The following is a 27,674-nucleotide window of genomic DNA, read 5'->3' as shown; positions in this document are numbered from 1 at the left end:
GGGACCCCCCCCCCCCCCGTTTGTTTTTTAACGTATTGACCCCACTGTTTGGAGTCAGACCCTGCTCAGTCTTCCAGCCCCAGTCCTGGAGAATCCCCCAATAAACTATACCCTGTCTATTAACTGGGCTGTGCAAGCTGGGAGCACCCCCAGCACCCCTTGGGCTCCTGGCAGGAGCTGCCTGGAGGGTCCCCCGGGAGGCTCCCTGCTCCTGGGAGCTGTGCCACCTCCCCTCGCTTCTCCCCCCCCCTTGCCCGTGGGTGCTGCTCCCCAGGGCTTGCAGGCCCGCAGCCAGCTCTGCACCACCACCCACGGGGCACGTGCATGATGCTGCTGATGCTGCTGGGGCTTCTCCCTGGCTGGGGGTGGATGCTGCCGGCCCCCCTAACCTGCCTGTGCTCACCCTAACCCCGCTGGGGCTGTGCTGCCCCATCCCTCCCCTTCGTTTTCCCCCATGCTCACCCTCCCTGCTCGGTGCCCTCCGTTGTGCCAGGGGGGTGCCCACCCCCAGCACAGCCCTCGGCATTGTTGAGGCACAGGAGGAGGCAGGGCAGGGGCTGGGGATGAAGCATGAGGTTTATTGAAGGGCTCCATGCAGGGTGCCCCAGCGGGAACAACGGGGCTGGGGTCCCTATGCGCACAATGACCGAGCTGAGGGGGGTCCTGGGGGGCAGAGCCCTCCCCATGCAGCCCCAGGAGAGCCATGCCGGCTCAGTTCCACCCTGCACCCACGCGTGGGCTCATCTCCATGGGGTGCTGGGCGTAACAGGGACGCTCTTCTCCTGCCCCCCATTCCAACAGACCCCCACCTGGCCCTGCCTTGCAGCCAGGGGTCCCCACAGGCTGAGAACTGGGGGCAGAGGGGGGGCTCTGCAGGGCTGGTGCCTGCAGGGAGCAGGGCACCCCGAGGCAGGGAGGTGACGGACGCATGCGGGACGTGTGGGGCAGAGGAGGGCTCGGCAGCAGGAGCAGGGGGGGCGGCACGGGGTCGGGCAGGGAGCAGGGTGCTGCCGGAGCAGTCGGGATCCCCGGGAGCAGCAATGGGCAGCGTGTGGGGTACGCACAGCACCGACACGCGGACAAAGTGGCACTGGGGCGACGGGCACGTGGCACCAAGAGCAGGGACCCCGGGGGCACGGGGCTAAGCCCCCCCATCCTTGGCACTGCAGGCACTGGGGTGCTGCCCGCTGGGGTTGCTCGGGGCAGGGGCGGCGGCGCAGAGCACCCCGGGGTGGGGGCTGCGGGAGCCCTTTGGCACTGGTTTGGCTCAGTGGGAAGCACCTGGGACGCCCCAGCAGCAGCCCCTGCCCGCAGCGGGTCTGAGCAGGGGCAGAGCCTCTGTGGGGGGCCCGTCGCCGGGGGGGGGGGGGCAGCCCCCGGGCCCCCCCTGCCTGCCCGCTCTGGGCTCAGAAGCGGGTGCTCTGGTAGTGCAGCCTGCGGATTTCGGAGAGGCCGCTGTCCCGGCAGTACGAGTCCCTGCAGGGACTCTCTGCCAGTCACCGGCCCCCAGCGCCGCCCCCCCCCGCCGCCGCTGCTGCTGCTGGAGCTGCCGCTGCTGGAGCTGCCGCTGCTGCACCGGTCCTCGTAGATGGAGATCTCGATCTGGGCACTGCTAAGGACCAGCCAGGGACACGCCAGACACAGACCCACCGCCCGACTGCCCACTGCCCCCCTCCTTCACCCTCGGCCCCCCCCCGGGGTGGCCCCCCCCCCCCCCCATCCCGCTGCAGAGGATACGACCCTCATGCCACGTTCCAGCGGGTCGGTGAGCAGCAGCCCCCGCGGCGCGTAGATCTTCTCGTTCTGCTCCTGGATGTACTTGGAGATCTTCTTCAGGACCTGCCGGCGCACAGAGGGATGCTCAGGGCCTGCCAGCAATGACACTGCCCCCCTGGCAGCCCCTTGGGTGCCTGCGCTTGGCCTCCAGCCCCCCCCGCTCCCTGCACCCTCCCCTGGGCATCGGCACCTTCTCGTAGTGCGTCTCCATGCAGAGGAAGATGAAATAGGCGGTGGCGCAGGCCAGGCACCCCTCCAGGTACGAGCTGCCCCCGATCTTCTCTGCTTCAGCGTAGAAGCTGTTAAGAGTTTTCACGGTCTCCTCGAAGAGCTGGCGCTCAATCTAGGGCAGAAAATGCGGTGAAGACAAACCTGGCCAGCAGCTGCCCCCTGCACTGCCCCGTCCCGCTCCCTGGGGTGCCCTGGGGACCACTTAAACCTCCTTCCCTGCTCAGCTGCTGTCTCAGCTCCCTGGCCCCTGCATGCCAGGACCTGCTGAGCCTCCACCAGAGCCTCCCGGTCCCTGCAAACCCCAGGCAGGGGGGGGCAGTGACAGCACACGCCCTGCCCCAGGGACTGCCCAGCAATCCAGCTGCATCGGCTGGCTCAGAGCCTTGCAACACCCCATGCCTTCAGACCCCCGTCCCACCCCCAAGCCCCACAGGCCACCAAAAATAGGGCACCCCCCCCACACACACACACACACGCTGCTGGGTTCCCTACCCGGCTCTCCAGCTCGGGGGGGAACTTTGTCTGGAACTGGCACGTGGTCCCGTCGCTGTAGTCCCGCTGCACAAAAACCTTGGTGGCCAGGGACGCGCTGCGCCGCAGCTCCTGCAGGCTGTGCACCTGGGGGGGGGGCAGCGGGGTGAGCCAGGGGGCTGCAGCCGGGGAGAGGGTCCCCAGGCAGAGCGCCCAGCAGCGGTGCCGTTCCCCCAGGGAGCCCCTGGCGTGGGCCATGTGCTTGTCCCCGTGTGCACGGGCTGCTGCACACGCGGTGTGTGTCCCCTGGGGTGTCACAGGCATGGGGACAGCCCTCGGTCCTCAGCAGGAGGAAGACAACAAGCCGGGCAGGGGGCTGCAGAAGAGGTCTGCAGTGGCCGTGCAGCAGGGGAACGGTGGCACAAAAGGGACCAGCAGGGCCCGGCCAGCCCTGGCACCCCACGCGGGATGAGAACCCACGCCAGCCCCCCCCAGCCGTGGGTCGCAGCGGGGATGGAGAGGGGGACGGCGGTGCCAAGGGCATGTCGTGCTCCTCGTGCGGCGTGGCATCGCCTCCTGCCACCTGCCCCACCCGCAGCGAGCAGGGCACCGCACCCCAGCCCCACATGCACCCCTCCGGCAAGGGCACCCCGCGCCGACCCCAGCCCCGCACCCACCCGTGAGCGCAGACCCCAGCTCCCAGCCCCACGCGGGTCCCATCCTGCCACCCCCCGCACCCCTCCGACCCCCAGCCCCGGGCAGCCGTGGCAGACCGAGGTTCCGTCCCCCCGGGGCCGGTCCCCGCCGCAGCCCCGCACCGGGCGGCTCCCGCACCCACCTCCGTGGCCATGGCGCGCCGTGCGCCCCGGGCCGGGCCGAGCCGTGCCGCGCCGGGAGAGGGGGAAGCGGAGCTGTCCGCGGGGCCGGGCCGAGCCGAGCCGAGCCGAGCCGGGCGGGCGGGACCGGCGCTGTCCGCGGTGCTGCCGAGCCGAGCGGCGGAGGCGGAGGCGGGCCCGGCACGGCCCCGTGTGCGCAGCCGCCCGGGCCGGCCCCGAGGCCGCGGGGATGGGCGCCCGCAGCCGTTAGCGGGGAACCCCCGGAGGAGCCGCACAGCCCCGGGGGGGGGGGAGCGGGGGGCCGGGGAAACGGCTGCCGGGGGGGTGCCGCCGGGGGTGCTTGGGGGTGGCTGCCTTGGGGAGGGTGCGGGGGGCGCTTGGGGGGTGGCTGCCGTGGGGAGGGTGCTGGGGGGGGCGGCACTGGGGCTGGCCGCCCGCCCCGCCGGGGAGCGTTGCTTAGGCAGAATTTGTGGCTGCGGGGAGAGGGCTGCGGTCACGGCGCAGGCAGACATCAAAGGGGAGCGCTAACGGATTCCCTGTTATCTCTGCCTGGTGACAGCTCAATTAGAGCCAGAGGAAGGCAAACGGGCAGAAAACAGGCGCTGTCCCCAGAGGAGGAGAGGGTGGTGCAGCAGGGAAGGGGGTGACGGCTGGTGGCCAGGGGCTCAGGGCCTGTGTGGGGCAGAAGGGCGGCCAGCCCGTCCCTCGGTGCCTGGGGACACCGGGCAGGGCAAAGGGTGACAGAGCCCTGGCTTTGTGTGCACGGCTGGGGATGGCACAGAGCTGGGGATGGCACACAGCTGGGGATGGCACACAGCTGGGGATGGCACAGAGCTGGGGATGGGCACACAGCTGGGGATGGCACACAGCTGGGGATGGCACACAGCTGGGGATGGCACACAAATAGAAATGTGCACAGACACAGCTGGGGGTGCGCATGGACAGAGCTGGGCATGCACAGACACAGCTGGGGATCCACACAGACAGCTGGGGATGTGCACAGGCGTGCACCCACACTCGTGCATGCACCCACCCGTGCACCCACGGGCACAGGCTCGCACACCCCGCAGTGTCCCCGGATGCCCCCAGAGCCAGGCCCCGCTCGCCAGCCCCTTCCCATGCGGCGTGCCACACCACGTCACCGCCTGGCAGCGGCCGTGCCAGTTTCCATGGCAATGTTTCCCCTGCCAGGAGATGAGGTTTGCTCTCCCACGCGGTGGCGTGGGGGGGGGCAGCTGTCCCCGCCGCCCCCGGATGCATCCCCTGGGCTCTGCCCACCTGTGTGCACCCCGCAGTGCTGCCGTCCCAAGGGAGATGCCATGCAGCCTCACCGCCCAGGACCGAGCCTTGCCCAGTGCCAGGGACCTGCCCCATGGCACTCCCCAGCCCCACACAGCCCTCGGGACCCCCCCCCCAAGCCTGCCAGACCCCCTTCCTGATGCCCCACCATGGGCTTTCCAGCTGTAAGCAGACAACCCTACTCCCCCATGCTTTGCCAGGGGGCTATTTTTAGGCTGCCTGGCAGCAGAGGCAGACACCACTCACACGGCTGCTGCAGAAGCTGCCTTTATTCCCGTTGTTCCCTGCTCCAGAGCCATCCTCCCCACAGGACAGGGGTGCAGGAGCAGCAGGTGCCACCTTTACATCCCCTGGTGCACGGAGCTGCAGCCCCTGCCCACAGCCCCGACCCTCCCGGCACTCCTGGCAAGGTGGCAGTGGATCATCAGAGGGGACCCCCCTGCAGCCCCATCCTGCACCGAGCCCCTGCCCATCCGGGGGTGCAGAGCCCCCTCCTCAGCCCGCAGCCACCCATCGGGGCTGTCAGCAGCTCCCGGCTCCACTTCAAAGGGACCCGGGGCAGTGCCAGCCCTGGCAGCTGCTTCGCACGGCGCTGGGGGGGTTGAATGAATGGCGAGGGGGGATCGTGAGCTCACCGCCCCATCGAGGACAACGCTGACATTTGGGAGGCGAGGAGGATAGCTGATAACCTTTCCCAGAGGCACCAGGTGTGTGTGCGTGTGTCAGCACGGGGGGGATGTCCCCCACACCCGAGCCACCAGCAAACAGCTCCAGGCACCCCAGTGTAGCCCTTGGTGCAGGAGGTGCTGCCCCAAACCACCCACAGCCTGGGCACCCTGAGGGTGGGGACATCGCTGTCCCCAGGGCTGGTTGTGTCCACCCGAGGGATGTGTGGCCAGGGGGACGCAGCACCAGGTCCCACGCGCTGCTGGCTCTGTAAGCAAGCAGGCAGGGAGGGATGCGGTTTGGGCAGGAGGTGCCCAAAATGACCATCCAGCTTCTGCAAAGCTTCCTGCTGGGAAGCCAGGCCGGGTGAAGGCTGTGAAGGCACAGGGGGGCAGGGGGGAGAAGCACTGCCCAGAGGTTCCCACGTCCCCAGGCACAAGGCGAGGGAAGGGGCTCATCCCCCGGCCTCATGCCGAGGGGTCCCCATGCGGTCCCTGCCCCATCCCTGCCCTGCACAGGGCCGGGGTCGGGCGGGCGGCACACAGCAGCTCTGTGTGCTCGCAGGATTTACGAGCTGGGGCAGGAGCCACCGAGGGGTTGGGAGGGCGCCAGGGCAGCCGCGGCCCCGCAGCTGTGCCCGGAGCGCTGCCAGCCACATTCCTGGGGCCGTGAGACAAGCCCGAGTGTGTGTGGGCGCAGGGCAAGTGCGTGGCCACCACCGATCCTGACCACCCTGGGGGTCCCGCAGCCCCCCAGGCAGCTCGGTCCCACCGTGCCCCCCCTGCCCTCTCCTCCCTCCGGCACCCCACCGTGGGACAAGCTGGGTGGTTGCCCCATGCTGGGTGCAACCCATGCCCGGCACCGGTGCCTTTATGGGGGAGTGGGGCAGGGCTGGGGGCAGCCCCCCTGCAGGGGACGTCCCCTTACCGTGTCCCCGTGGCCGGCCGTCCCTGGGGTCCCCACCGCAGAGGGAGAAGCGCCCATAGCCCCCGTCCTGGTCTCAGTGCCGGGCAGGGTGACCCAGGCGGTGGCAGGGCTGGTGGCCTCGCTGCACCGAGTGACAGGCACAAGTGTCAGACCTCCGGCCCGCTGTGCCGGCTGGGGACGTGGGCACGGGCACAGCCTGCACAGACAGGGCGCGGGGCAGGGCAGCTCCGTACATCCCCACCCGTGGGAGCTGCCCCAGCAGGAGGGTGCCGATCCCATCCCACCGCCCTGGGTGCACCTGGGTGACAGCGCCGCGGGGAAGGGCTGAGGGGTGCAGCGTGGAGCCCCAGAGCAGGGACACATCCCCAGGAGGAAAGGTCCCTTTTCCCATCCCAACCGTTGTCCTTTAAGCGTGCTTTTTTAAAAAACATCTTTTTTTTTTTTTAGTTTCAGTCCCTATGAGCACCCTTTGAAGCCCAGCCTCGCTGCCAGGAGGTGACTCAGTGGCTCTAATGAAGGCATCGTGACAGACGGGGGGCCCAGGGGCTGGCAGGGAGCCCCTTCTCCCCTGGCCACCCCCAGCCCCACCAGCCAAGGCTGCTCCTCGGGTAGGGCTCAGGACGAGGCGTGCTCAGCATCCCGCACGGGCAGCGCACAGCTCCATCCTGCTCCTCCACCCCCGCCCCTCTGCTCCTGCTCCCTGGCCCCTTCCCAGCGGAGAGCCCGCAGCAATCAGCCGAGCTGCCCGCCGCCCTGCCCCAGGCCATCCATCACAGGTTAGCTATTTCCCATCACCATTTATCCCCCGGCAATCTCACTCCTCCTGGGACAACCCGATGCTTCCAGCACCCTCCCCTCCTGCTACCGGGCAGCCCTGATAACGGGGCCGCCCTATCTTATCGTGCTCCCGGCGGTTACACATTAACGGTGCCATCTCCGGGGCTTGGCCCAGGAGAGCTGAGCTCAGCCCGGGGCCAGCAGCGAGCATCCCTGGGGGCTGCGGGCCGAGGCGCTGCGCCCAGCACGGTGGAAACAGGCGGGGCGAGCGGGCTGCAGGCACGGGCACGGCGTGCGGGTGATGCTGCCGGCACAGCCCAGCAGCGGATGGCTCCCAGAGGGGCTTTGGAGACCGTCCCTGCCCCCTGCCCAGGGCAAAGGGCAGCTGCTATCGCCTGCCTGCAGCGGGCTGTTTGCTCTGCCGCCCATTAGCAGAGCGCCTTATCCGGCGGGCAGGGGCTGGGGGCGGCACGGGGGCGCTGGCCAGGCCGGGGCATCGATCGCAGGAAGGGGAGGGGGCGCCCCAGATAACCCCTGCAGACAAATGGGTTTCTAATGGGGTCCTCAGCCCGGCACCCCCTGCCCGGCCCATCTCCAAGGGGATGGGGGAATGTGGCCCCGGCACGTCCCGGCGGGCTCCTGCTCTTCCCCTGCCCCAGGCACCAGCAGTGCCTGGGGAAGGGGCTGAATGTCCCCCCCAGCCCCCTCGTCCTGTCCCAGTGGGGTGACACGGGGTGACAGAATGCCCAGATCTGAGGGAGAGGATGGAGCAGGAGGCTGCAGGTGGCACCGTGCACGTGGGTGCTCCAGCATCATGGGGTCCCTGGGCTGGCCTGCGCCCCCAGCCCCTGCACCCCTACTCGGGGGGTTCTCCCCAGGGGGTCGTAGGGCGGGTACAGGGCAGGAACCAGGGTCCCCCCCACCCCATGCCAGGACCAAGCGTATGCTGCTGGGTAACGGGGGGGGCACCACAACCACCTCCCCACGGGGCAGGGAGGCACAAAGCACCTCGCCCCGGTGGGGACACGGCTCCGGGGGGACCCCAAGCAGTGCCGTGCGCCCACCCTGCGGTGTGAGGCAGGGCTGGTGGCGGAGAGGGAGGGAGAGCGGCCTGGCGTGGGGCCGGGGGGCCATGCCCGGGGGGGGCCGGCAGCAGGAGGAGATTGGCTGCCGGCGAGGCCTGCGGGCTCCTTTGAAAGGGCGGCGTGGGAGGCGCCTGGGGAGCAGGCAGCCGGCTCGGTCCCACTCGGCACAGCACGGCACGGCTGCGGCGATGCCACGGGCGAGCGTCCCCACAAGGACCACTGGCACGGCGGTGCCGGTGCTGCTGGCACTGCTGGCGCTGGGCAGCGGGCAGCACTACGACTACTACGGCTGGCAGCCCGAGAGCGTGCCCCGCGGGCGCTTCTACGGCAGGGAGCCGCAGTGCGTGGACATCCCGGCCGACATGCAGCTCTGCTACGACGTGGGCTACAAGCGCATGCGGCTGCCCAACCTGCTGGAGCACGAGTCCATGGCCGAGGCCAAGCAGCAGGCCAGCAGCTGGGTGCCCCTGCTCGCCAAGCAGTGCCACACCGACACCCAGCTCTTCCTCTGCTCCCTCTTCGCCCCCGTCTGCCTCGACCGGCCCGTCTACCCGTGCCGCTCGCTCTGCGAGGTGGTGCGCGACTCCTGCGCCCCCGTGATGGAGTCCTACGGCTTCCCCTGGCCCGAGATGCTGCACTGCGCCAAGTTCCCCTCCGACCACGACCTCTGCATCGCCGTCCAGTTCGGGAACAGCCAGGCCACCCCGCCGCCAGGTAAGCGGGCAGGGCGCTGCGACAGGGGACGGGGACGTGTGCGCACCCATACAGGCAGGGACACCCATGTGGGGTGCCACTGCACAGCCCCTGTGCCCCCATCCCTGCTCCTCTAGCAGCACAGCCCCCAGCGTGGCAGCAGCCCTGGCTGGGAGCCCCTCACGGCCTGCATGGAGCTGCCCCGGGGCAGCAGGGAGCAGTGCTGGGGGTGACCACGGAGCTGTGCCCCTCTCCTCTCACCACGTCCCATCACAGCAGCCCAAAGCACCCAGCCCCGAGCGCTGCACCTGTGCTGCCCCCTCACACATGCAGGTTGCTGGTGGCCGTCCCCTCGGGTGGGGAAGGGATGTCACCCAAAGAAAGACCAGGGTTGGGATCAGGTACTGAGGGCTGTGACACCCTTCAGCCCGCTGCCACCCTCGCTGCTGTGCCCCAAAGCATTGGCAGGGTCACCCCGCTCCCTGTCCCTCTTGGGAAGCGGGTGCAGGGACTGGGTGCCCCCCATCACCCTGGTGCAGCTCCCGGGGGGTCCCTCAGCGTGTCCCCACCGAGCTGAGCCCGGTGACAGCCAGCACTGACCGCAGCTGGTGTCACCCCGCAGTGTCCAGGATCTGCACGCAGTGCGAGATGGAGCACAAGGCGGACGGCATGATGCAGCAGATGTGCTCCAGCGACTTCGGTGAGTGCTGGGGGCCCCCTCCCTGACCCCGACAGCTCCAGCTACCCCCAGAGCAACCCAGGTGGGGGGTGGCCAAAAGGCACCGCTGTCCGGGGACAGCCCCGTGGGAACCCCCTCGAGCCCTTCCCTTGGACCCTGTGTGTGATTTGGGGTGCCTCAGAAATAGGGCAGCATGGGACATCAGGTAGTGATTTCCCCCAAGACCCTTCATCAGGACCCTGCCCCAGGGACTTGCTGCGCCCTGTCCTGCAGAGGCACCTTCCCCAGACCCCCCAGCACCCAGCAGTGCCCCCCGGCTGTCCCCACGCAGTGGTGAAGATGCGCATCAAGGAGGTGACGGAGGAGAACGGGGAGCGGCGCCTGGTGGCCGCCCAGAAGAAGAAGGTGCTGAAGCTGGGCCCCCTCAAGCGCAAGGACACCAAGAAGCTGGTGCTGCACATGAGGAACGCGGGCTCCTGCCCCTGCCCCCAGCTTGACAGCCTCAGCGGCAGCTTCCTGGTGATGGGCCGCAAGGTGGGCGGCCGCCTGCTCCTCCTCGCCATCTACCCCTGGCAGAAGCACAACAAGGAGATGAAGTTTGCCGTCAAGTTCATGTTCTCCTACCCCTGCCCCCTCTACCACCCCCTGCTCTATGGGGCTGGGCAGCACTAGGACACTGCCCCGGGACTCCTGCACTCGCCCTGCTCCACACCCCTGGTGGCACCCCAGGACCCCAGAGATTCCCAGCTGCGTTCAAGGAAGCCTGGACCTGCGCCCAGGACCCCTGTCCCCTCCTGAACCCCCAGCTCTGCAGCCCCAGGCCCCCTGCCATGCCTCCCTGCTTCTCCTTCGGCTGCCCTGAGACCCCAACCCCAACCCCCTGCCCAACTCCTGATGACGTGACTCCGACCCTCAGCCTCCCCAAATCCCTCCTCCACCCCCCCAGAGCATCCCCATCCCACATCCCCTCCCGCAAAGCTCGTGCCCCAGCCCTGGATCACCCCTCCTTCCTTTTCCAGGGACCCCCCAGCCAAGGCAGCTCCTTGCTGCCCTCTGTGCCCGCAGACTGCCCCCCAGCTCCCACCATCAAGTGCCTGGAGGTGCAGTTACTGCCTGGGCAGCCCCAGCCCTCCCGTCCCACACAGCTCAATGGGGGGGGTCCACCTCCAACCCAGCCCTGCTGCACCCCACATCCCCCCATCCCAGCCTGCCCCCACCCCAGTAAATTATTCTGCCTCAGAGAAGCCTGGGCCCTGCTCCCTGTGGCTCTCGGGACCCGGGGAAGCAGGGGACGGGGCAGCCAAGGCTCCTGGCTCAATCCTGTTCCAGACACCAGGGAAGGAGCTGCGGAGGGCCGGGAGTTTGGGGTGCGCACAAGGAGCCTGCAGATCCTGGACGAGGCAGCCCCATCCCCAGGCACCCCCAGCTCCTGCCCTGCAGCACAGGACGGAGCCAGCCCCAGGCTGGCTCCTCGGGGGGCAGCAGGGTCCCCCTGTCCTGCTCCAGCCCCATTTACCCAGCGTGTTTTTGAGCCGGCTGCGTTACAGGGTGTCCTGGCCGCTCAGCCAGGCACGAAGAGCCCAGGCTGGGCTATTTACCCAGTGCCTGGCAGCGGCACACTGCAGCTCCTCAGGGGGAGCCCCCGGGGACAAGAAGGGAGCTGAGGCTGCAGGATGCCTGCGCCTGGCTTCTCCCAGCACCTGCCCCACGCCAGGGCGAGCCCTGCTCCCGCTGGGCACAGCCAGGGGCACCGATCCTGCTCCCAGCAGCGGGACGCGCTCCTGCCTCACAGGCGGCCCCTGCAACAGCCTGGCACAGGGGCAGGTGGGGTCTGCCCCAGCCAAGGTGGAAAAAAACTGGGGAAGAAAAAAATTCAAATGTAGTCAGGAGGTATTTTCCGACCGAGGCTGCTGAGCGCGCTGCCATTGGGATAAACATCATCAATTCTATCATTTACAGCAAAACTTGAAGTGCGCAAATAAATCCCCCTCTCCCTCAGCCCGCGTTTATCTGTAGCCCTCTGTATTTTGCGTCACTGACCTCCTTCTGAGGAGCGTTTAGGCATACATGGACATCGCATTCGTCTCGCCAAGTGCTTTCTGCAGAAAGATGAGTAACTTCTCCCTGTCCCCCAGCCCGAGCTGGCCGAGCTCAACCCCCTGCCCCTCCGCACACCAGTGTCCCCCCAGCAAACAGCCCGGCTTTGCAGCACGCCCAGCACAGTCCGGGCACACAGAGCTCAGCTTCTCCCCAAACTCCCTGAGGGCAGGGCTCGAGAGAGGGGTCCAGGAGCCCACAGCCCAGAGGCTGCCCCACACCAGCTCCCATGCCGCGGGGTACCCCAAGACCCGTGCCCCCAGAACATCCCCACGCAGCCCGGGGGCGTGGGTGCTGCCAGCCCCAGGGCCCCGGCCCCCCCGGGGAGCTGCAGCTGGCTGGCGGGGGGCCCGGCCGCGGCCGTTCCCGGCTGCACAGCAGCCAGGGTCACATTCCTGGGATAGCTGCGAGCTTTGCTGTTCGCACAGGGAAAGGTCACCCTTGTGCGCCGGGCAGCTGCTGGGACCACCGCCTCGGCAGGGTGCGGAGCCTCACCCCCAGGCAGCAGGATCAGGATCAGGCCCTGGCACAGCCAAGGAGGAGCAGCTCCACGCAGCCCCGGGACCCGGGCAAAGGGGGCTGCTGGGTGACAGAACGATGGAAGGCGCAGGGACCAGGTGGCAGGCACCATTCCTCCACGGCCACCTGCAGGACACAGGAGCCAAGGCTGCAGAGGCGTCAGGGAACGGGACGGCTTCTGTAGGGGCAAGGCAAGGTCCAGCTGGTGGCAAGAGATTTATTGGTCATTCCCTATATACACATACATTAACCTGCAGCAGAAGCAGCAGTCACTACGTACACAGAGCAGCACCAACTCGGAGATCTCTCGCCGCAGCCGAGAGCCGCTCACGCAGCCCAGCCCACACTTACCCCCTCGCCTCCTCTGCTACAGCCAAACGGGGAGGGGTTGGGGACTAAACCTGAACGCAGCGAGGCCAAGGAGCACAGGAGTGATGAGCCGGGACCAAGGTCACTTCTCCTGGGAGTGCAGGCAGAGCTCCGACTTGATCCCAAAAGCAGCCACCCCGCACAGTGCTCAGGCAGGTCAGGACGGAGCCCCGGGGCTGCTCTGCCCCTGCCAGGAGGCGGAGGTAGGGTAGGAGGGAGGATGGCTGCTCCATCACCAAGCCAGGCCCCGGGCAAGCTCTGGGCAGGGTGCAGTCAGTGCTGGGGAGCCCCACTGAGCATCTGGGGCAGCCGCAGGGACGGGGGCACAGCTGTGGGCAGCGCTCTGCTGCGGGGATCCACGGTGCAGCAAGCAGCGCCTGGGTCTGCCCCCAGCCCCGTGCTGGCAGGGGGAGCAGCCCGCACCGCCGTCCTCCGGCAGGGTGGTGACACCAGGCTGGGAAGGGGGCTCCCGGCCAGCAAGGGCAGGGCCCGCAGCAGGCAGCACGGCGCCCAGGAGCTGCCGCAGTCACTTGGTGAGCACCTGGTTGCACAGCGCGCACACAAACACCGTCTCCCTCTGAGCCTCCGGGGCTGGAAAGGAGGAAGGCGGGGGTCAGACGTCCCCCTTCCACCCCGTCACCCACTCAGGGCGTGGGACCGCGGCCACGACCTGCCGCAGGTCCCTCAGGGAGGGGGAACACCCCGCCCTCCTCCCCTTTTCACTCACCCGTGGCTCCCATCACGGCCTTGGGAACTTTGAAGGAGCAGCACCTGGAGCAGAAGCTGTTCCCACAGTTACTGCAGCTCCGCTGGGGAGAGACACGGGGGTGAGGCACGAACCGCACTGGGAGCTCCCTGCCACGACCCAGTGCCAGGGCCCTGCCAGCCACAACCCCGGCTGGAGGGGAGGGGGGGAAAGCCCTGGTGACAGCGGCAGCCCGACGCAGCAGGACGAAGTGCCCATGCCTAGCGCGGGACCCGCATGCAAGTATGCTCTGCCACCACGGGAGAGCCCTGCAGCCGCAGGCTCCGGGAGGTGCACAGACTGTAATTTGCTATGTTGTAATCCTGGAGGGACGCAAGCTCCGGAGAGTCCCAGACATGCATCAGACTAAGCGAGAAAAGGGAGGGAGCCCTGAGCCTGGAGGTCAGGAGGCAGCAGGACAGCAATTCATACGTACATGGAGCAGGGATGAGAAGCGGCCTTCCCACACCTGCCTGGGACTGCACGACAGGCATCACGCACAGGGACGCGGCTGGGACAACAGGGGTGCCCTTCGCTCCTCTAGGCGCACACCCGTAGGGGCTTTGAGCCCCGTTCCCCCTCCCACAGGCAGGCCAAGCTCTGCTTCCCCGGGCAGCGCTCAGGCAACAGCAGCTACAGCAGGGCACAGGAGCAGGTGCCTCGCGCGGCAGCACGTGCGGGTTTGGCCTGAGGCAGCTTCCAAAGGCACAAAGGCTCCGTGGCACCACTCGGCGTGACAACACCCAGCACTTAGCTGAGGTCACCCGCTGCCGCGCCGTCACTGCGGGCAGCCAGACACGCTGCTAACAGCTCGCTCGGGCAGAGAGCAGAAGCCGAAGACTCACCCTCTTCTTGAGCACAGAGAAGGTGGCTCCGCAGCCCGTGCAGCTCCCTGGAAAGGCAGAGCAGAGTCAGGCAGGGCTCTGCTCCCCGGGACCTGAGAGGCACCGGAGCACCCATGCCTGCTGTAGAGACCCCACCACCCCTGCTCGTCCCAGGAGGGCTGCGAACGCCCTCCCAGTGAGGGTGAGGCCGCTGGAGGTGCCGGCACAGCCCTAGCAGGCACCACACCACGGCGTTTGGCATCGCTGTGCTCTGGGAGCAGCACAGACCCCACTACGCTGCGCCTCCCCAACAGTGCGGGCCCCCCGCCTCACCAAAGTTGTTGCTGGGGTAGCGCTTGCGCAGGCGCTCGGTCAGGCGCGACACCTTGCTGCGGATCACGTCGTTTTTGCTCATAAAGCCGTTGTCTGGGAGGCCGAGGTCGAAGTCTGCTGAGCACTGAGAGCCCTCATCGTCCTCCTGCGGGGGGGCAGAGGGGGCTGTAGGACAGCCTGCCCCCAGGGACAGGCAGGAAAACAGGGCGCTCCCCCAGCATCGCCACACGTCGCCGCCAAGCCAAGCGCAGGCTGCCGGGAGCTGATGCCCCCTCGCACACCCCAGCAAGGCAGTACTCACCAGGACCAGCAGCTGGTTCTCCTTCCCCGCAGCATGGGACAAAAGGACAGGCAGCACACGTGGAGTCAGGCTGCAGAGGTGCCCAGCCCCGCTCCTGCCCTCCCTGAGCACCAGCCTTGCTCCCTCCCCAGCAGCCCCCGTCCCTCCTGGCTGCCCTATGGGACCAACCCGCCCCTCGCCAGGCCCAAACCTCAATAGCATCCTTGAACTCTTCATCGGGCTCTGCCTCCTCTGCTTCCTCCACGCTGCCAGGGGTAAGGTCCTGCAAGAGATTCACACTGAGCCAAGACCCCAGCAGGGCAGGGCAGCCCCTCGGTGGCTCGGGATGGGCTCTCAGGCCAGGCACAGCGGCTGCCTAAGCCGCCTGTGGGCAGAGGGACAGAGGCACAGCCAGCCCTGGTGGCCCCGCAGCTCCCCCCCCCCCCACGTCCCAGCCCTGGTGGCCCCGCAGCTCCCCCCCCCCCACGTCCCAGCCCTGGTGGCCCCGCAGCTCCCCCCCCCCCACGTCCCAGCCCTGCCGCCCCTCACCTCCGTGCTGGTGGGTGTGGGGGTCCGGTCCGGCGGGGCAGCAGCTGGCAGGGCCTCGGCAGGCTCCGGAGCACTCTCGAGGGGTTTGGTGCCCAGACACTGCTCGATCGAGGCCTTGAGCTCCTTTATCACTGGTGAGAGGGGATCAGGGCTGCAGCGAGGGGCATTCCCCTTCCCCCAGCCCCTCCACGCGGCAGCTGGCTGCCAGAACCCATCTCCAGGGCGCAGGAAGGCCACCAGCACACGTAAACCTTCTCTGCCAAGTGCCCTGAGCCCGCTCACACATCGGTCAGGAGCTGCTGAGCTGGGGACAGGTCCCAGGCAGAGCCCAGCACAGGGCACTGGGAGAGGACGAGGGCAGGGTGCCCAGCTCCGGAGGGCCTCTCCCCAACCCACCCCACGCAGCCCACCTCCAGGGAAGGCGCTCACCTTGGTAGAACTGGGGGTTGCCCAGGAAGAGGGTGCTGTTGAGGATGGCCATGACCCAGCAGAGCGGCAGCAGGTAGAGGATGCAGACAGAGCCCAGCAGCGCCCCGTAGAACCTGGGGAGGAGCAGCAGGACGCGTTGGACATGGTAGATCGATGACCCCCACAGCACAAGCCCCCCTTTCCTTGACCCGGCCCTCTCCCTACTCTCCCCAAGCACACCAGTCACAGCCCCCAGACGCGGCCCCTCTCCCCGCTGAGCCCCCCGCGGCCCCACTCACTGGGAAGACACGGCGGGGTTCTCCCAGTACAGCACCCGGTACGCCGCCTCGCAGCTGCAGCACAGCCCGCTCAGGAAGCCCTCCAGCTGGATCAGGCTGCAACGAGACCTCAGGCTCACAGCAACCCCCCCCCCCGAGGCGCACCCAGCAGCCAGGGCAGCGTGAAGCCGGGCCGCGGGATGACCCCGTAAGCCCCACGGGGAGGCGATGCCCGGTAGCAGGGGACGGTGCGGGACACTCACAAGCCCTTGACCTGGGCGAGGGCCTCCTGGCGCGAGAGCCGCACGCTGCGCAGCTCCTCCCTGCGCACGCTGTGCTGCCTCCTGCGCTCCAGCTCCTGCTGCGCCGGCCGGGCGCGGCACGTCTCCTGCAGGTAGCCCAGCAGGGCGGGCAGCAGCACCAGCAGTGCCAGCACCGAGTACCAGGCGGCTGGGGAGGGGGAGCAGCACCCCGTTACACCGGGACCTCCGCACCAGGACCGCCGTACCGGGGGTGCGCCCCCCCCCCCCCGCACCTACCTCGGTCCAGGGTGAGCAGGAGGAGGTTGAGGCCGAGGCAGGCCAGCAGGGAGCACAGCGGCCGCTGCCACCTGCGTGGGGAGAGCACGGCGAGGGGCGGGCAGCACCGGGCGGCACCGATACCGGCCCCGGCCCCGGGCTCGCCCCGCACCTACCGGAGGAGGCAGCGCACGGCCTCGGCAGCGTCCCGCAGCGGTTCCAGGTACAGCTCCAGCCGCCGGTAGCTGCGCACCAGCCCCAGCAGGTCGAAGGCGGCCGCCTTGCCGGGGGGCGGCTCCGGGGGGGGGCTCAGCGCCGACCGCCGCCGCCTCGGGGCCGCCTCCCCCCGCCGCCGCCCCGTCCCGCTCCGGCGCCTGCATGGCGGGACCCTGCCCGGGGCGCGCCCGGCTGCGGCGTGACGTCAGGCACGCGGGGCCAATCGGAGAGCGAGGAGCGAGGGATGGGCGGGGATTCCTCCCTTCGCCCCGCCCCCGTGAGGGCAACGGGAAGGGCGGAAGCGGCGTCGCGCTGGCAGCCGCCTGGGGGGCACGCCCCGGTCCCGGTCCCCGCCTCCCCCCCTCCCGGTGCCGCCCCCCCGCCCCCGCCCGCAGTGAAGGCCCAGACACGCAGGCAGCGCCGAGAACTCTTTATTTGGGAGCCGAACCCGGAGGCACCGGGCAGGGGCTGCAGCGGGGACGGCGGGCACCGGGGGCACCGTGCTGGGACCGGCCCGGGCACGGGGCCCCCAGAGGCAGCGCAGAAGGCCGCGGGCACGGCCCCGCGGTGGCAGGGGACGTGTCCCCAGCAGGCGAGGCTCGTGGCCGAGGTCCCCCGACGCTCCCCGTCTCCGTGGGGCCGTGGGGGCCGCTGCTGGCCCCGCCGCCGGCGTCCTCCCCCCGGGCCCGGTGGTTCGGGCTCGCCCTTCCCCTCCCCCGCCTCGTCGCGGGCCAGAGATGGAGCTTGAGAGCCCAGCGCGGGGTGTTCCAGGGCGACGGAGCAAGGCCGACCGCGCAGCCCTGCAGGGCGAGCCCTGGGGGGGCTCAGGGGGTCGCTGAGGCGGGATGGGAGCCGCCAGCCCCGCTGCAGGGGGCACGCAGGGACTCACCGCCTGCCCCGCACCCCTGCGCAGCCCGAAAGCCGAGTCAGCAGCGCCCAGCTGCAGGCTGCGGCGACAAAAGCCCCCTTCTCCCCGGGGGCACCTGGCTCCGTCCCAGGGCAGCACAAAGCCCGAGGGCAGAGGAATTTGTCCCCCTGCCAGGGGGCACCAGCTGCAGGCACGGCAGCAACAGAGGCTTTGGCGGCGCTGGAGGCTTTGCTGCCCGGCCGCTGAGCGGGACAGGGCGGGGGCACCGCCGGGTGAGGCCGTGCCAAGCATCCGGAGCGGGCCCCGGGTGTCTGCGGGGCAGGGAGGGGCTGCGCCCCGCGCAGTTCCAGGAAGCAAGCAGACGTGTTCAGGCTGGGCAGGAGGAGGGGCCCGGGCTGGGGAAGCCGAAATCAGAGCCTCCATTAGAGAACAACAGAAGTGCCGCGGAGCTGGGCACGGCACAAGGGGCTGCCGGCGGGGTGGGGGGCTGTGCCCACCCGTTCCCCTAGCTCGGCTCCTCCAGGCCGGTCTCCTTCTCCCGCTGGGGGCAGCGTTGGCACCCACCTGAGCACGCGGCATCTGCAGGGCCTGGGGCAGGGGAGTTGGGCAGGGCCCCGCGGGGCTCCCAGAAATCACGGTGCCTCTTGAGGGCTTCCCGTTTGGGTCCTTCGACTCGCCTACATCCGTCCATCTTTCTGTCCAGGGGTGCAAAAGGGGCCCGAGCAGCAGGCGGGTGTCCACGCTGTCCTGGCGGGACGCGGGGGGAGCCGTGCTCGGGGAGGCCTCTGTCTGTCCGCCCATCCGTGCAGGGGTCTCCAGAGGAAGCGCGGTGCAGTCAGCCGGGAGGGGACAGGCGGCGGGGTCACTGTGTCCTGAAGGGGGGCTGCGGTCCGTCCACGCGCGGGGAGAAGGGGAGCCGAGCGCCGCGGGGTCTCAGATGATGTCGCGTTGGTCCCGGCAGCGCCGTGACAGGCAGTAGAGCCCGGAGAAGAGGTACAGGCAGGCGGTGATGGCGCCGCAGATGGAGGCGCTCAGGTAGGCGCCGTACAGGCAGTGCTGGCTGTAGCCCGGCAGGTTGCAGTAGCTCTTGCGCCCAGCCTTGTAGCCCATGATGCCGGTGGCGGCTGCATAGAGCCCCACGGCCAGCGCCAGGTCGTGCAGCAGGTTGGTGAGCAGCCAGCGGGAGCCCAGCCAGGGCACCAGCGCCCAGCGCCCCAGAAGGCTGAGGCCGAAGAGGGCCAGGGTGAGGAGCCAGACGAGGACTGCGGCGAAGAGGGCGAAGTGGGCCGCCCCCTCGTACTTGTGGGCCGCCACGGTGACCCAGAAGGCGGCGCCCATCACCAGCTGCCCCAGACGCAGCAGCCCCAGGGGGCTCCGCAGGTAGGCGCGGTGCAGGCTGAGGGAGCCGCGGGCCGGCGGCCCCGGGGGCGGCGGGGCGGCGGGGGGAGCCGTGCGGGCCATGGCGGGGCCCTGCCTCGCTGCGGCGCGGCTCGGGCGGGACTCAGCGCCCCGGCAGCGATTCGGGCCGCCGGCCGCTGCCAAACATCTGGCGCCTAGCGGTCCCCCCGCGCGGGGCCTCAATCCTCCTCCCCCGCCCCGCCTCCCGACGGCCCACCGGACGCCCGGGGGCCTGCCGCTGCCCGCCGCCGCCGGGCGGGGTTCGGCCGAGCCCCTCCCGTCCCCTCCCTCCGGGCACGGCCCGTCCCCTCCCTCTCGTCCCCTCCGGGCCCGTCACGCTGCCTCCCTCCCGTCCCCTCTGGGCCCGTCCCGTCCCATCCCCTCCGGCCCCGTCGCGTCCCGTCCCCTTCCCTCCAGCCCCGTTCCTCCGGTCCCGTCCGCTACGGTCCCGTCACGCCCCCTCCCTCCCGTCCCCTCCGGTCCGGTCCCGTCCCGTCCCCTCCGGCCCCGTCCCCTCTGGTCCCCTCTGGTCCCCTCCGGCCCCATCCCATCCCGTCCCCTCCCTCCGGGCCCGTCCCCTCCGGGGCCGTGCTCGGGGCGCGGGGCCGCGGGGCGCTGGCGGGACCCCGCGCGCCGGGGTCCCCCCCGGTGACGTCACGCGGGATTCCCCCTCGGAATGACGCAGGCGGGCACCGCCCGGGGGCGTGGCCGCGCCCTCCGGGGCTCCCCGCCTCCCTCGCCTCGCTGACGTCACGGGCGCCACGTAGCCCTCCCCTCCGGGAGGCGGTGCGGCCACGCCCCCCTGGGCGCCGATTGGTCCGGGCGGAGAGCGGCGGCCGCGGATTGGCTGCGCGGGGCGGGGCGGGGCGGGGCCCGGCGAGTGAATGGAAGGGGCGCGCGGCGCGGGGCAGCGCCGGGACCCCGCGGCGGCGGCGCGGAGCGGAGCGGGCCCGGGGGCGGCGACGGTGCGGGGGCAGCCACCGCCAGGTCTGGGCGCGGGGCCGGCGGGTACGGGGCGGCGGGGGGAAAGTAGGTGACGGCGGGGCGCAGCGCACCGGGAGTCGGCGGGGCGGGACAGCGTGCACCGGCGGGAGCCGGGCCCTCCCACGGCCCCGCACGGTGTCGGGGGGGGCTCCGGTGCCCGGCCTGAGCGGCGCTCGCCCGCCTCGGATCCGCGCCGCATCCCGGGGCCGGGCCGGAGCCTGCCCTCGCCTCACGCCGTCTCTCTCCGGTGCCCGCAGCGGCCGGGGCCATGGGCACGCCGGCCTCGGTGGTGAGCGACCCCCCGGGCCGGGCGGTGCCCGCAGCCCGCGGCCGCAAGCGGGCCTCGGCCAACATCTTCCAGGGCGTGGGGCTGCCGGAGCTGCGGAGCCTGTTCCGGAGCGGCGGGGCCGAGCGGCCCGAGGAGCGCGCCCACCTCGTCTGGCGGTACGGCGGCCAGCGGCGGATGGCCCGGGCCCTGCGACGGCTCCGGCGGCGGCGAGCGGCCGAGCACGGCCTGGGGACGGCGGCACTGCGGCGCTTCGGCCGCCTGCGGTAGGTGCGGGCTGGGCCGGCGGGGGGACCGGGGTCGGGCCATGCCGCCCTCACCCGCCGCTTCCCCGCAGGATCACCGAGAAGGAGCCGGAGCCTGGCGGCGGCGGGGCTGAGGCGGCGGCGGGGTCCCCGCAGCAGTGCTGAGCAGCAGGGCTGCCCGGGAACCGGCCCTGGGGGGCTGCGGGACGGCAGCGCTGGCTGGGCTCACCCCAGACAGAGTGTAGGGGACACGGGTGCAGGGGTTAATAAAAGGGGGCAGAGGCAGCTGCCTGAGGCTCTGTGGCTACAACCTGGATCCCGCCTGCTGCGGTGGACCCAGCACCACGGGATGTCCCCACACCCGCTGCTGCTGAGACAAGGAGGAGGCCAGGTGAACGGCAGCTCTGTTATTCAGCCGGTTGCAAGGTTTAAATACATTACATACATTTCTACAGTGCATTAGAACAATACGGTTTGGGTCAGTGGGAGATGCAGCCGGGCCTGGCTGGGGAGCTGGGGTCTCACTTCCACTCCCCTGTGCTCGCAGCATCCTCAGCACAGCTGGGGCCGAGCCCCCTCTGCTCACAGGAGACAAGTGAGCTGCCTTCTCCTCCCAAACCCCCCAGCAGAGCCCCAACCAGCTTTCATTTCCCTCCCACCCCCCCAAGGATGGGCAAACAGGGCAGCGAGACCCACCCCCAGCTCTCCTCAGCAACAGGGAAAGCCACAGCTCAAGGCAAGCAGACGCAGGCAGCAGCCCTGGTACCGTTTTATACAACACAGCTCAGCAGCTTTTGGGGAGAGGGGGCGCTTGCTGCCTCACCCACCCACATCAGGCCCACAAGATTGTCAGCACAGGGACAGCCAGGAGCCCACACTGGTCCCCATGTGCTCCCAGTACCCCAATTCCTGCATGGCTCCCACCCACCCAGCAGGAAGAGCCCCTCCAGCTGTCCCCTGTCCCCGGCTCCTCCCCTGTCCCTCAAGGTGACTGCTAGGTCCAGGCAAGGCTGGAGCCACGCTGGCTGGCCCGACCCCGGCTGCACAGCAGCCAGGGAGCTTTGCTGGGAGCAGGGGCAAAAGCCAAGCAACAGCAGCTGTGGGGACCTAGCAGGATGGATGGACTGGGGCAGCAGAGGGCGAGGCCGCTGCACCCCTACTTGGGGTGGGCTAGGCTCCAGCACCCCCCAGAGCCACCTGCTCTTCACCAGGCCAAGCCAGCACCTTTTTCCACTTAGTGTCAAACCGCAGCCAAGCCTGCCCCAGGGAGCAGGCAAGAGCAGGGTCCTCCTTACATCCCCTCCTCGAGCCCCCAGCCAGAGAACAGCCGTTCATTGTGGTCCCCACTGCACCGACAGGCAGCGGGAACTCCCCCTGAGGAAAGCAGCTTGCACAGGGTTGGGGCAGAAGAGAGAAAGTGAGGAGGAGACGAGCACGCCTTTGAGGACGGGGAGGGCAGTATGACCCACTCCAGGCCTTCCCAGCCCTGGAGCCAGCAGCAGGCACAGCAGGAAGAGGAAGGCCGGCAGCTGGTGTAAAGGCTGGACGGATCCTGACCCGGGGAGCCAGCTCATCCCAGCCCGAGCAGGCGTGCTGCGAACCGCATGCAGGCCAGGGAAAGGAGGCACGGGCAGGGTCCCAGCCACGCTGCAGCTCGCAGCCGCTTCCCATGCCTCCCCCTGAGCTCCTCCCCAGGCAAGGCTGTACGCGCACCACACAGCTCCAAGGGAGCCAGAGAGGGACCGTGCCCAACCTGCCTGGCTCCTCCGCTCCAGCTGCAGGTTCCTCCAGCCACACCTGCTCTCTCTACCCGGAACGTCACATCCCAGCCACAGGAGCGGCCCAGCTCCTCTCGCAGTGCCAGTCCGAGGCAGCTGAGCCCTGCCCGCGGCTCCCACAGCTACCACCACGAGAAGAAAGGCTTCCGGCTCTGGAAGCTCTGCGTGTAGGACTCGCTGGCAGCGCGCTGGTGGGAACGCGCCGTTTCCACGATCACGGGTGGCATCTGAACCAAGTGCAGGGGACTCTTCCCGTCCTTCAGTGCCTGAGTCAGGTTCAGGATCTGTACAGCACAACGGAGCAAAGCCTGAGCTGCCCCACCGGGGAACAGAGCTGGTGCTCCAGCACCCCCCTGCCAGACAAACAGATGGGGCGAGGCTCTGGAGCCTCACCGATTTGCCTTACCTGGCCTCTCATGACAGCAATCTGCTTGTGAAACTGCCCCCTGTCAAAGCCAGGGTCCTTCTGCAAGAGAGAGGAGATAAAACACAGTAGTACCCACCCTCTGTCCCACACTACTCAAGAGATAATTTCCCAAGCAAGCTTCTCCCCTCTTGTCCCATAGGTCTCCTGCTTCTCCCCGAGCTGTATCTTCAGCTCCTGGCACTGGGATAACCCTGCTGTGCCTCAGCCCAGAAATACCATGAGGAGCTCAAACACCTTTCCATCCACCACTGCCTATACAGGGAACCCCCAGCACCACCCCTGCTTTTCTTCCTGCCAAGCCACCCTCAGCCCCTCCCCAGATCACCTTGAAGAGCTCATACAGATCTTCCTCCAGGTCTTTGACAAAGTTGGGATCTGAGATCTTGGGGAGAATCAGGTCCTTGATCTCCTGTGAAAAAGGGATTTTGGCCTGGGGCAACCATGCCCAGTAGAAGGGATCTGTGGGAGGAAGCACAAGACATCAGAGCCAGGGAAGGTGCAAGGTAACCTCGGGTACAGAACCACCTGCACCTGGGACACAAGGTCCAGCACCCACGTCCTACAGCCCCCCAGAGGCAGGGCTGTCCGTGCCCCTGGTAGGTTTGCAGAGGGGCAGCCCAACTACTGCCACTTCCAGCCCTGAGGAAGAGCTCCACAGCTCCACAGGGTGCCCCAGCACAGCCTGGGGGACTCACATGCTCTCCAGGAGTCCGGGTGCTTCAGAGGAAAAGCCAAACCGTTGTCTATAGCAGCCAGCTTGATGATGGGCTCCTTCACCACCACCCAGTCGCTGTCCTGGAAAGAAGCAGAGCACCAGTTACAAGGCAGGCCGCCCAGCAGAAGCGGCCCGTCTCCCACTCCCTGTGGCACCACTGTCAGGGTCTTTGCCCCAGCTACCAGGGGCTCAGCAGCCTTTCACCAGTACTACAGTCCCTCGCCCACCGGGGAGCGTTGTGGACAAATGCTAGGGCACCTCTGGTCTGGGTGAAAGCAAAGCTACCCCACCAGGCCTCCCCCCAGGGACGCACAAGTCCAGCAACACAGCACGACCAGTTTCAACCCCCGGAGCCCAGCTGCATCCTCCAAGTCCCACCAGGCCACAACCTGCCACCGCAGAGAGCAACAAGCAGCCCAGCAGCCAAGATCAGGCCCCGGCACGCTCAGAATCCCAAGCCAGCTGGGAAATCCCCTCCCCATCTGCCAGCTCGTGGGAGCAGGCAGCCCCATGGACCCCTGCCCAGGAGGAGCCGCTCACCCGCACGCCCGCGCTGTCCAGGGGACAGTCGTACTTGATGAGCCAGTTGTCGTTGCCCCGGTCTGCAGGGAGAGAAAAGCAGCTGTGGGGGCCTGCCCGCGCTGGGCGGGAGATAACTCCTCCTCCGACCCAGAGGAGGGGCAGGTTTATGCAGACTTCAAGGCCCAACCTCTGCCCCAGAGTCCTTGAGCTTGCAGCAGGCCTGGGAAGCCACATCAACCCCCACACAACCTGCCCTGGGTACTACGGAGATCCACAGAGCCCCAGCTCTCGAGAGAAAGAGAGGGAGAGGCCAGCTTGCGAGCCCTGGGGCGCGACTCCAACCCACTCCAGCCCGGAAGGGGCTTGGATACAGGTAGGATACAGTGGCACAGCCAGGTGCCGGGTCTCTGGGTGTCCCCGGATCCTTGCAGCTGGCAAACATTCACCCCAGCACCTGGGTGGGTTCCAGCTGGCTCCAGACCTCCTGGAACACCAGCACGCAGCCACAGGATGGCCACGGTGTGCGTAGCCCCAGAAGCCGCACTCTCTCCAGAGGCGATGCCATCTGGCAGCAGCCAGGCGGCACTGCCGGGAGCCCCGGGCGCCAGGAGGAGATGCCAAGCCCCTGCCTGCCCTCCAGCTGCCAGGGCACAAAGGAGCAGGCCGCTGGCCCTACCTGTGTTCCTGATGATGTAGTCCAGCACCACCAGCCGCTCGAACTGCAGCAGCAGCTGCCGGTTGGTGTTCTCGGGGAGCGGCTCAGCCTCAAACCGTCGCAGCCAGTAGTCAGCATCCTTGTAGCCTTCCACAAAGAGCTGGAAGGAGCCCACCTGAGGCAAGGAGAGGCCGCGTTACAGAGGGTTGTAGAGGATGGGGGGGCAGCGACAGGCACGTGCAGGGCCTGAGAGCCCTACCTTAGGCGGCAGGCCGATGCGGTTGAAGCGCTGGCCCACTTTGGGCACCTTCTCCAGGGCCAGCCTCTTTCCTCGGGACTTCACCCTGTCGATGGCACTGTAGTTAAAGGTCTCGCTGGCCAGATACACGACCTGTGGGGACAGGAGCACAGGGGTCAGCAGGGACAGCTGGCAATTGTCACACGGTTGTTGATAAAACAGGACACAGCATTTTGCAGGCTCTGCCCTGCACAAGGATCCCCGTGGCTTGAGCAGGAGCAGTCCTGGTCCAGAGCTCTCAGCACAAGATCCCCGAGGTCAGCAGTGCCACACGACAAGGCACAAGCAGAGCTGGGCAGGAGCACACGAAAGCCTCCCCAAGGACGAGGTGCCAGCCGCCATCCTCTCACCTTTGTGCGAGGAACAATGTTGAGTTCCAGTTTCTGGTCCACCAGGCTGGCGCCCGCCTCTGACAGGTAGCCCTGGTTCAGGACGAGGCAGTCCCTCCCGAAGCAGCACGGGCAGCACAGCTTCTGCAGCCACTTGGTCCACTTGGGGTTCAGCTGCCCATACGGCTCCTCGTTCTTGGGCTTGAAGACGCCAATGATTTTCTGCGAGCAGAACAGAGCTGACACTCAGGGCTTGGCAGAGCCAGGGCACTCGCCCCAAGCCAGCGTGTGGCAGGGACAGGCTCTGCCCTACCAGCTCAGCCAAACCCACGCTCCCGCAGCGCCCAGCCCTGCCGTGCCCTTCCCATCACCGCCCCCAGGTCCAGGAGACTCCTCCCAGGGTGGGAGAGAGTTCGGGGACTGCTGCAATCCCCCACTAAAAGCCACCACCCCTGAGAGCACCTGGGGACAAGACACCCCAGGGGTGCAGGCCTGGCTTCTTAGGTGCCTCCCTCTCCATTCCCCGCGCAGCTGCTGTGAGCCGTGCCCAAAGGCCTTCCAACCCCCTCACCGCTCTCCTCGTCCCATACGGGAGGGCTGATGATGCTGTCCCCGGGTAAATATTTCACCATCCAAAGGTCACCGGGATGGGGCCGGGGGGAGCTAGTGCTCACAGCTGCTCACTGCCTCCGTGGATGGGAGCAGAGGGGGATAGGGATCCCTGGCTCCAAAATCCACTGAATGGAGCCAATCCCAAACTGACTGGAGAAAACGGGGCCAAAACAGCCAAGCAGGCTGGAGGGCCTTGGAGGAAACCAAAACTTTGTGCTGCGGGGCCCAGGCAGAGTTGGCAGAGGCGCTTGCTCTCTGGGTACTGTGCATAAGAGGTCACAGGCAGCTCCCAGACAGCACCAGCAGCTCCCCCAGCCCAGCCTCACACACGTCACCCCCCAGCAGGGAAGGCAGCACAGGGACACACGTACCCCCACTGCTGCGAGGGGCTTGCAGGCCCTGTGCTAGTTGCTGTGCTATCACCCAGCCAGCTTTGCCGAGCCACGCAGCTGAGACGAGGACGTGGGGCAGGAGCGAGGCCGCCTACCCCTAGGTCAGGCACCCCATGTGTCCCACGGCAGCCTGGGCTCACAGCCCCCCCCGGGATGACTCAGCAGGGCGCAGGACCAGCACTCCTCCCCAGGGCCAGCCAGCCCCGGACAGAGTGGGTGGCACTTCCCCATGCCAAGCTCCTGCCGCAGCATGGAAGCGTGACACGCGTGTCCCAACAGCCCGATGGGGGATCCCAGGGCAATCCCACTGTGCCGGGGCCAGAAGCCAGCCCAGGGGAGGTGGGAGCAAGACTGTGTCTCCTGGGAGGAAGGTTCGAAGGAACAGGGGCAGGTCAGCTGGCTCACAACCCTTCTGAGCTGGCAGAGGCCGAGGGGACAGACAGGCAATCCCCTCATCAGCCACACAAAGACCGCCAACGTGTCCTTGGGTTCAAGGCTGCCAGGAGCTCTGGCAGCGTGGAGCACGGCACCGTGCGCAGCAAGTACAGCTGAGCAATGCCAGTCCTGGAGCAGAGAGCAGAGCCTGACAGCACGGCGCCGGGGGAGCAGCGCTGGCAGCAGCTCGCTCTGAGAACCACGCAGCAAAGACAGGTCTGCCTGGCGCCAGGGCACAGGGAGCAGGGCCAGCACGAAGGCACGGCCGCAGCCCCCGGGGCTGGGGGAGGCACATCTGATAAAGGCACAGGGTCCCTGGCAGCCCCCAGGGAAGGGAGCACGAGGCAAGAGGTTTCCTTTCCCCCGGTGCCCTCACCCTGTGCCCCCTGACCTGCCCGCTGGGGCAGCGCACTGTGCTCCCTGCCGGGCGGCAGCAGGGAGCTTTGGGTGGCCCTGGGCCGTGAGTCACAGCAAGCAGCCGCACGCCCTGCGTGCCCACAGCAGGGCAGCCAGGGGACCTGCCGGGTGACATGGCCAGGAGGGCACGGACTTTGGCTCCTCGCACATGTCCCCCAGCAGCCCCCAGAGCTCTGGCCTTACAGCCAGGCCTCCTTTACCTTACAGCCAGGCCTCCCGTGCCCCGCAGCCCCTACCAGCTGCCCCCACGGCTCCTCTTGGGCAACAGCGGGGCTGTGACAGCAGGAAGCCGGGGCTGAAAACAGGGGCAGGAGGGACAGGCGAGCCGGGTGCTGCTCCCGGGAGCACCCCAGCACAGACCCAGGCGGGGAAGCGGAGGGAGCAGCAGCCGAAGGCACGGAGCAGGGCCCGGCAGGTCACAAGACGAGCCGCCCCGTGCTGATCCCGTGTCTGCGGGCACGGAGCTGGCCGGGCCCGCTCCCCCCGCTCCCTCCCCGGTCCCCGCTCACCCCCTGCGGGTCCTTGACGAAGTAGGAGCCGCTGGAGCCCTGCGAGATGCGCTCGGGGTAGATGCCGCGCTCGCTGGCCAGCTCGGCCCGCCGCACCACCTCGGCGAACTCGGGGTCCTCGGGGAACTCGTTCCGCTCCCGCTGCGCGGCCAGCGCCGCCGCCGCCGCCGCTTGGGCCTGAGCCGCCGCCGCCGCCTGGGCCTGGGCCTGCGCCGCCGCCGGGCCCCG

At 68.7% G+C, this 27,674-nt stretch overlaps 6 protein-coding genes across 9 annotated transcripts; 2 read left to right on the top strand and 4 right to left on the bottom strand.

Moving 5' to 3' along the window:
* Positions 1 to 558: 558 nt before the first annotated feature.
* Positions 559 to 6,335, bottom strand: GOLGA7B (golgin A7 family member B). Of its 3 annotated transcripts, none has more exons than XM_035311794.1 (6): positions 6,207 to 6,335; positions 2,500 to 2,625; positions 1,967 to 2,119; positions 1,738 to 1,839; positions 789 to 1,602; positions 559 to 744 (listed from the first exon to the last, which is right to left on the bottom strand). In XM_035311794.1, the coding sequence occupies exons 1-6, from the start codon at positions 6,261 to 6,263 to the stop codon at positions 632 to 634; spliced, it is 1,365 nt and encodes a 454-aa protein (XP_035167685.1). In that variant the 5' UTR covers positions 6,264 to 6,335; the 3' UTR covers positions 559 to 631. The 3 variants fall into 3 exon arrangements, with proteins under 3 accessions (XP_035167685.1, XP_035167683.1, XP_035167686.1); XM_035311792.1 differs by having other exon boundaries at positions 559 to 748; positions 790 to 1,602; XM_035311795.1 differs by lacking the exon at positions 6,207 to 6,335 and adding an exon at positions 3,317 to 3,328 and having other exon boundaries at positions 559 to 746; positions 788 to 1,602.
* Positions 6,336 to 8,087: 1,752 nt separating this feature from the next.
* Positions 8,088 to 10,857, top strand: SFRP5 (secreted frizzled related protein 5). Its single transcript, XM_035311797.1, has 3 exons — positions 8,088 to 8,782; positions 9,384 to 9,461; positions 9,772 to 10,857. The coding sequence occupies exons 1-3, from the start codon at positions 8,116 to 8,118 to the stop codon at positions 10,110 to 10,112; spliced, it is 1,086 nt and encodes a 361-aa protein (XP_035167688.1). The 5' UTR covers positions 8,088 to 8,115; the 3' UTR covers positions 10,113 to 10,857.
* A 1,400-nt stretch (positions 10,858 to 12,257) lies between these two features.
* On the bottom strand, positions 12,258 to 16,755 carry ZFYVE27 (zinc finger FYVE-type containing 27). The gene is given in 13 exon segments (XM_035311796.1): positions 12,258 to 13,016; positions 13,153 to 13,234; positions 14,016 to 14,062; positions 14,328 to 14,472; positions 14,629 to 14,649; positions 14,819 to 14,890; positions 15,157 to 15,287; positions 15,586 to 15,698; positions 15,864 to 15,959; positions 16,106 to 16,292; positions 16,382 to 16,452; positions 16,537 to 16,680; positions 16,682 to 16,755. Coding segments are annotated over 13 exon segments (1,233 nt in total). The 5' UTR covers positions 16,741 to 16,755; the 3' UTR covers positions 12,258 to 12,951.
* Positions 16,756 to 17,633: 878 nt separating this feature from the next.
* MARVELD1 (MARVEL domain containing 1) lies at positions 17,634 to 19,116 on the bottom strand. Its single transcript, XM_035311798.1, has one exon. It carries the CDS (start codon positions 18,903 to 18,905, stop codon positions 18,378 to 18,380), a length of 528 nt encoding a protein of 175 aa, XP_035167689.1. The 5' UTR covers positions 18,906 to 19,116; the 3' UTR covers positions 17,634 to 18,377.
* Positions 18,686 to 20,599, top strand: AVPI1 (arginine vasopressin induced 1). 2 transcript variants are annotated; one of them, XM_035311800.1, is made up of 3 exons: positions 18,686 to 18,824; positions 20,084 to 20,378; positions 20,450 to 20,599. In XM_035311800.1, exons 2-3 carry the CDS (start codon positions 20,095 to 20,097, stop codon positions 20,520 to 20,522), a joined length of 357 nt encoding a protein of 118 aa, XP_035167691.1. In that variant the 5' UTR covers positions 18,686 to 18,824; positions 20,084 to 20,094; the 3' UTR covers positions 20,523 to 20,599. The 2 variants fall into 2 exon arrangements, with proteins under 2 accessions (XP_035167691.1, XP_035167690.1); XM_035311799.1 differs by lacking the exon at positions 18,686 to 18,824 and adding an exon at positions 19,740 to 19,829.
* A 150-nt stretch (positions 20,600 to 20,749) lies between these two features.
* PI4K2A (phosphatidylinositol 4-kinase type 2 alpha) lies at positions 20,750 to 27,671 on the bottom strand (the record flags this gene model as incomplete). The annotated part of the gene is made up of 9 exons (XM_035311819.1): positions 20,750 to 22,419; positions 22,542 to 22,601; positions 22,888 to 23,021; positions 23,258 to 23,357; positions 23,818 to 23,879; positions 24,476 to 24,629; positions 24,714 to 24,845; positions 25,103 to 25,303; positions 27,447 to 27,671. Coding segments are annotated over 9 exons (1,230 nt in total), but the record flags the coding sequence as incomplete, so codon positions are not given.
* Between the last annotated feature and the right edge of the window lie 3 nt (positions 27,672 to 27,674).

The sequence above is a fragment of the Oxyura jamaicensis genome (assembly GCF_011077185.1).
Source record: "Oxyura jamaicensis isolate SHBP4307 breed ruddy duck chromosome 6 unlocalized genomic scaffold, BPBGC_Ojam_1.0 oxy6_random_OJ55, whole genome shotgun sequence".
NCBI lineage: Eukaryota > Metazoa > Chordata > Aves > Anseriformes > Anatidae > Oxyura > Oxyura jamaicensis.
Note: the sequence above shows the minus strand (reverse complement) of the source record. Positions and strands in the feature narration are given on the sequence as shown.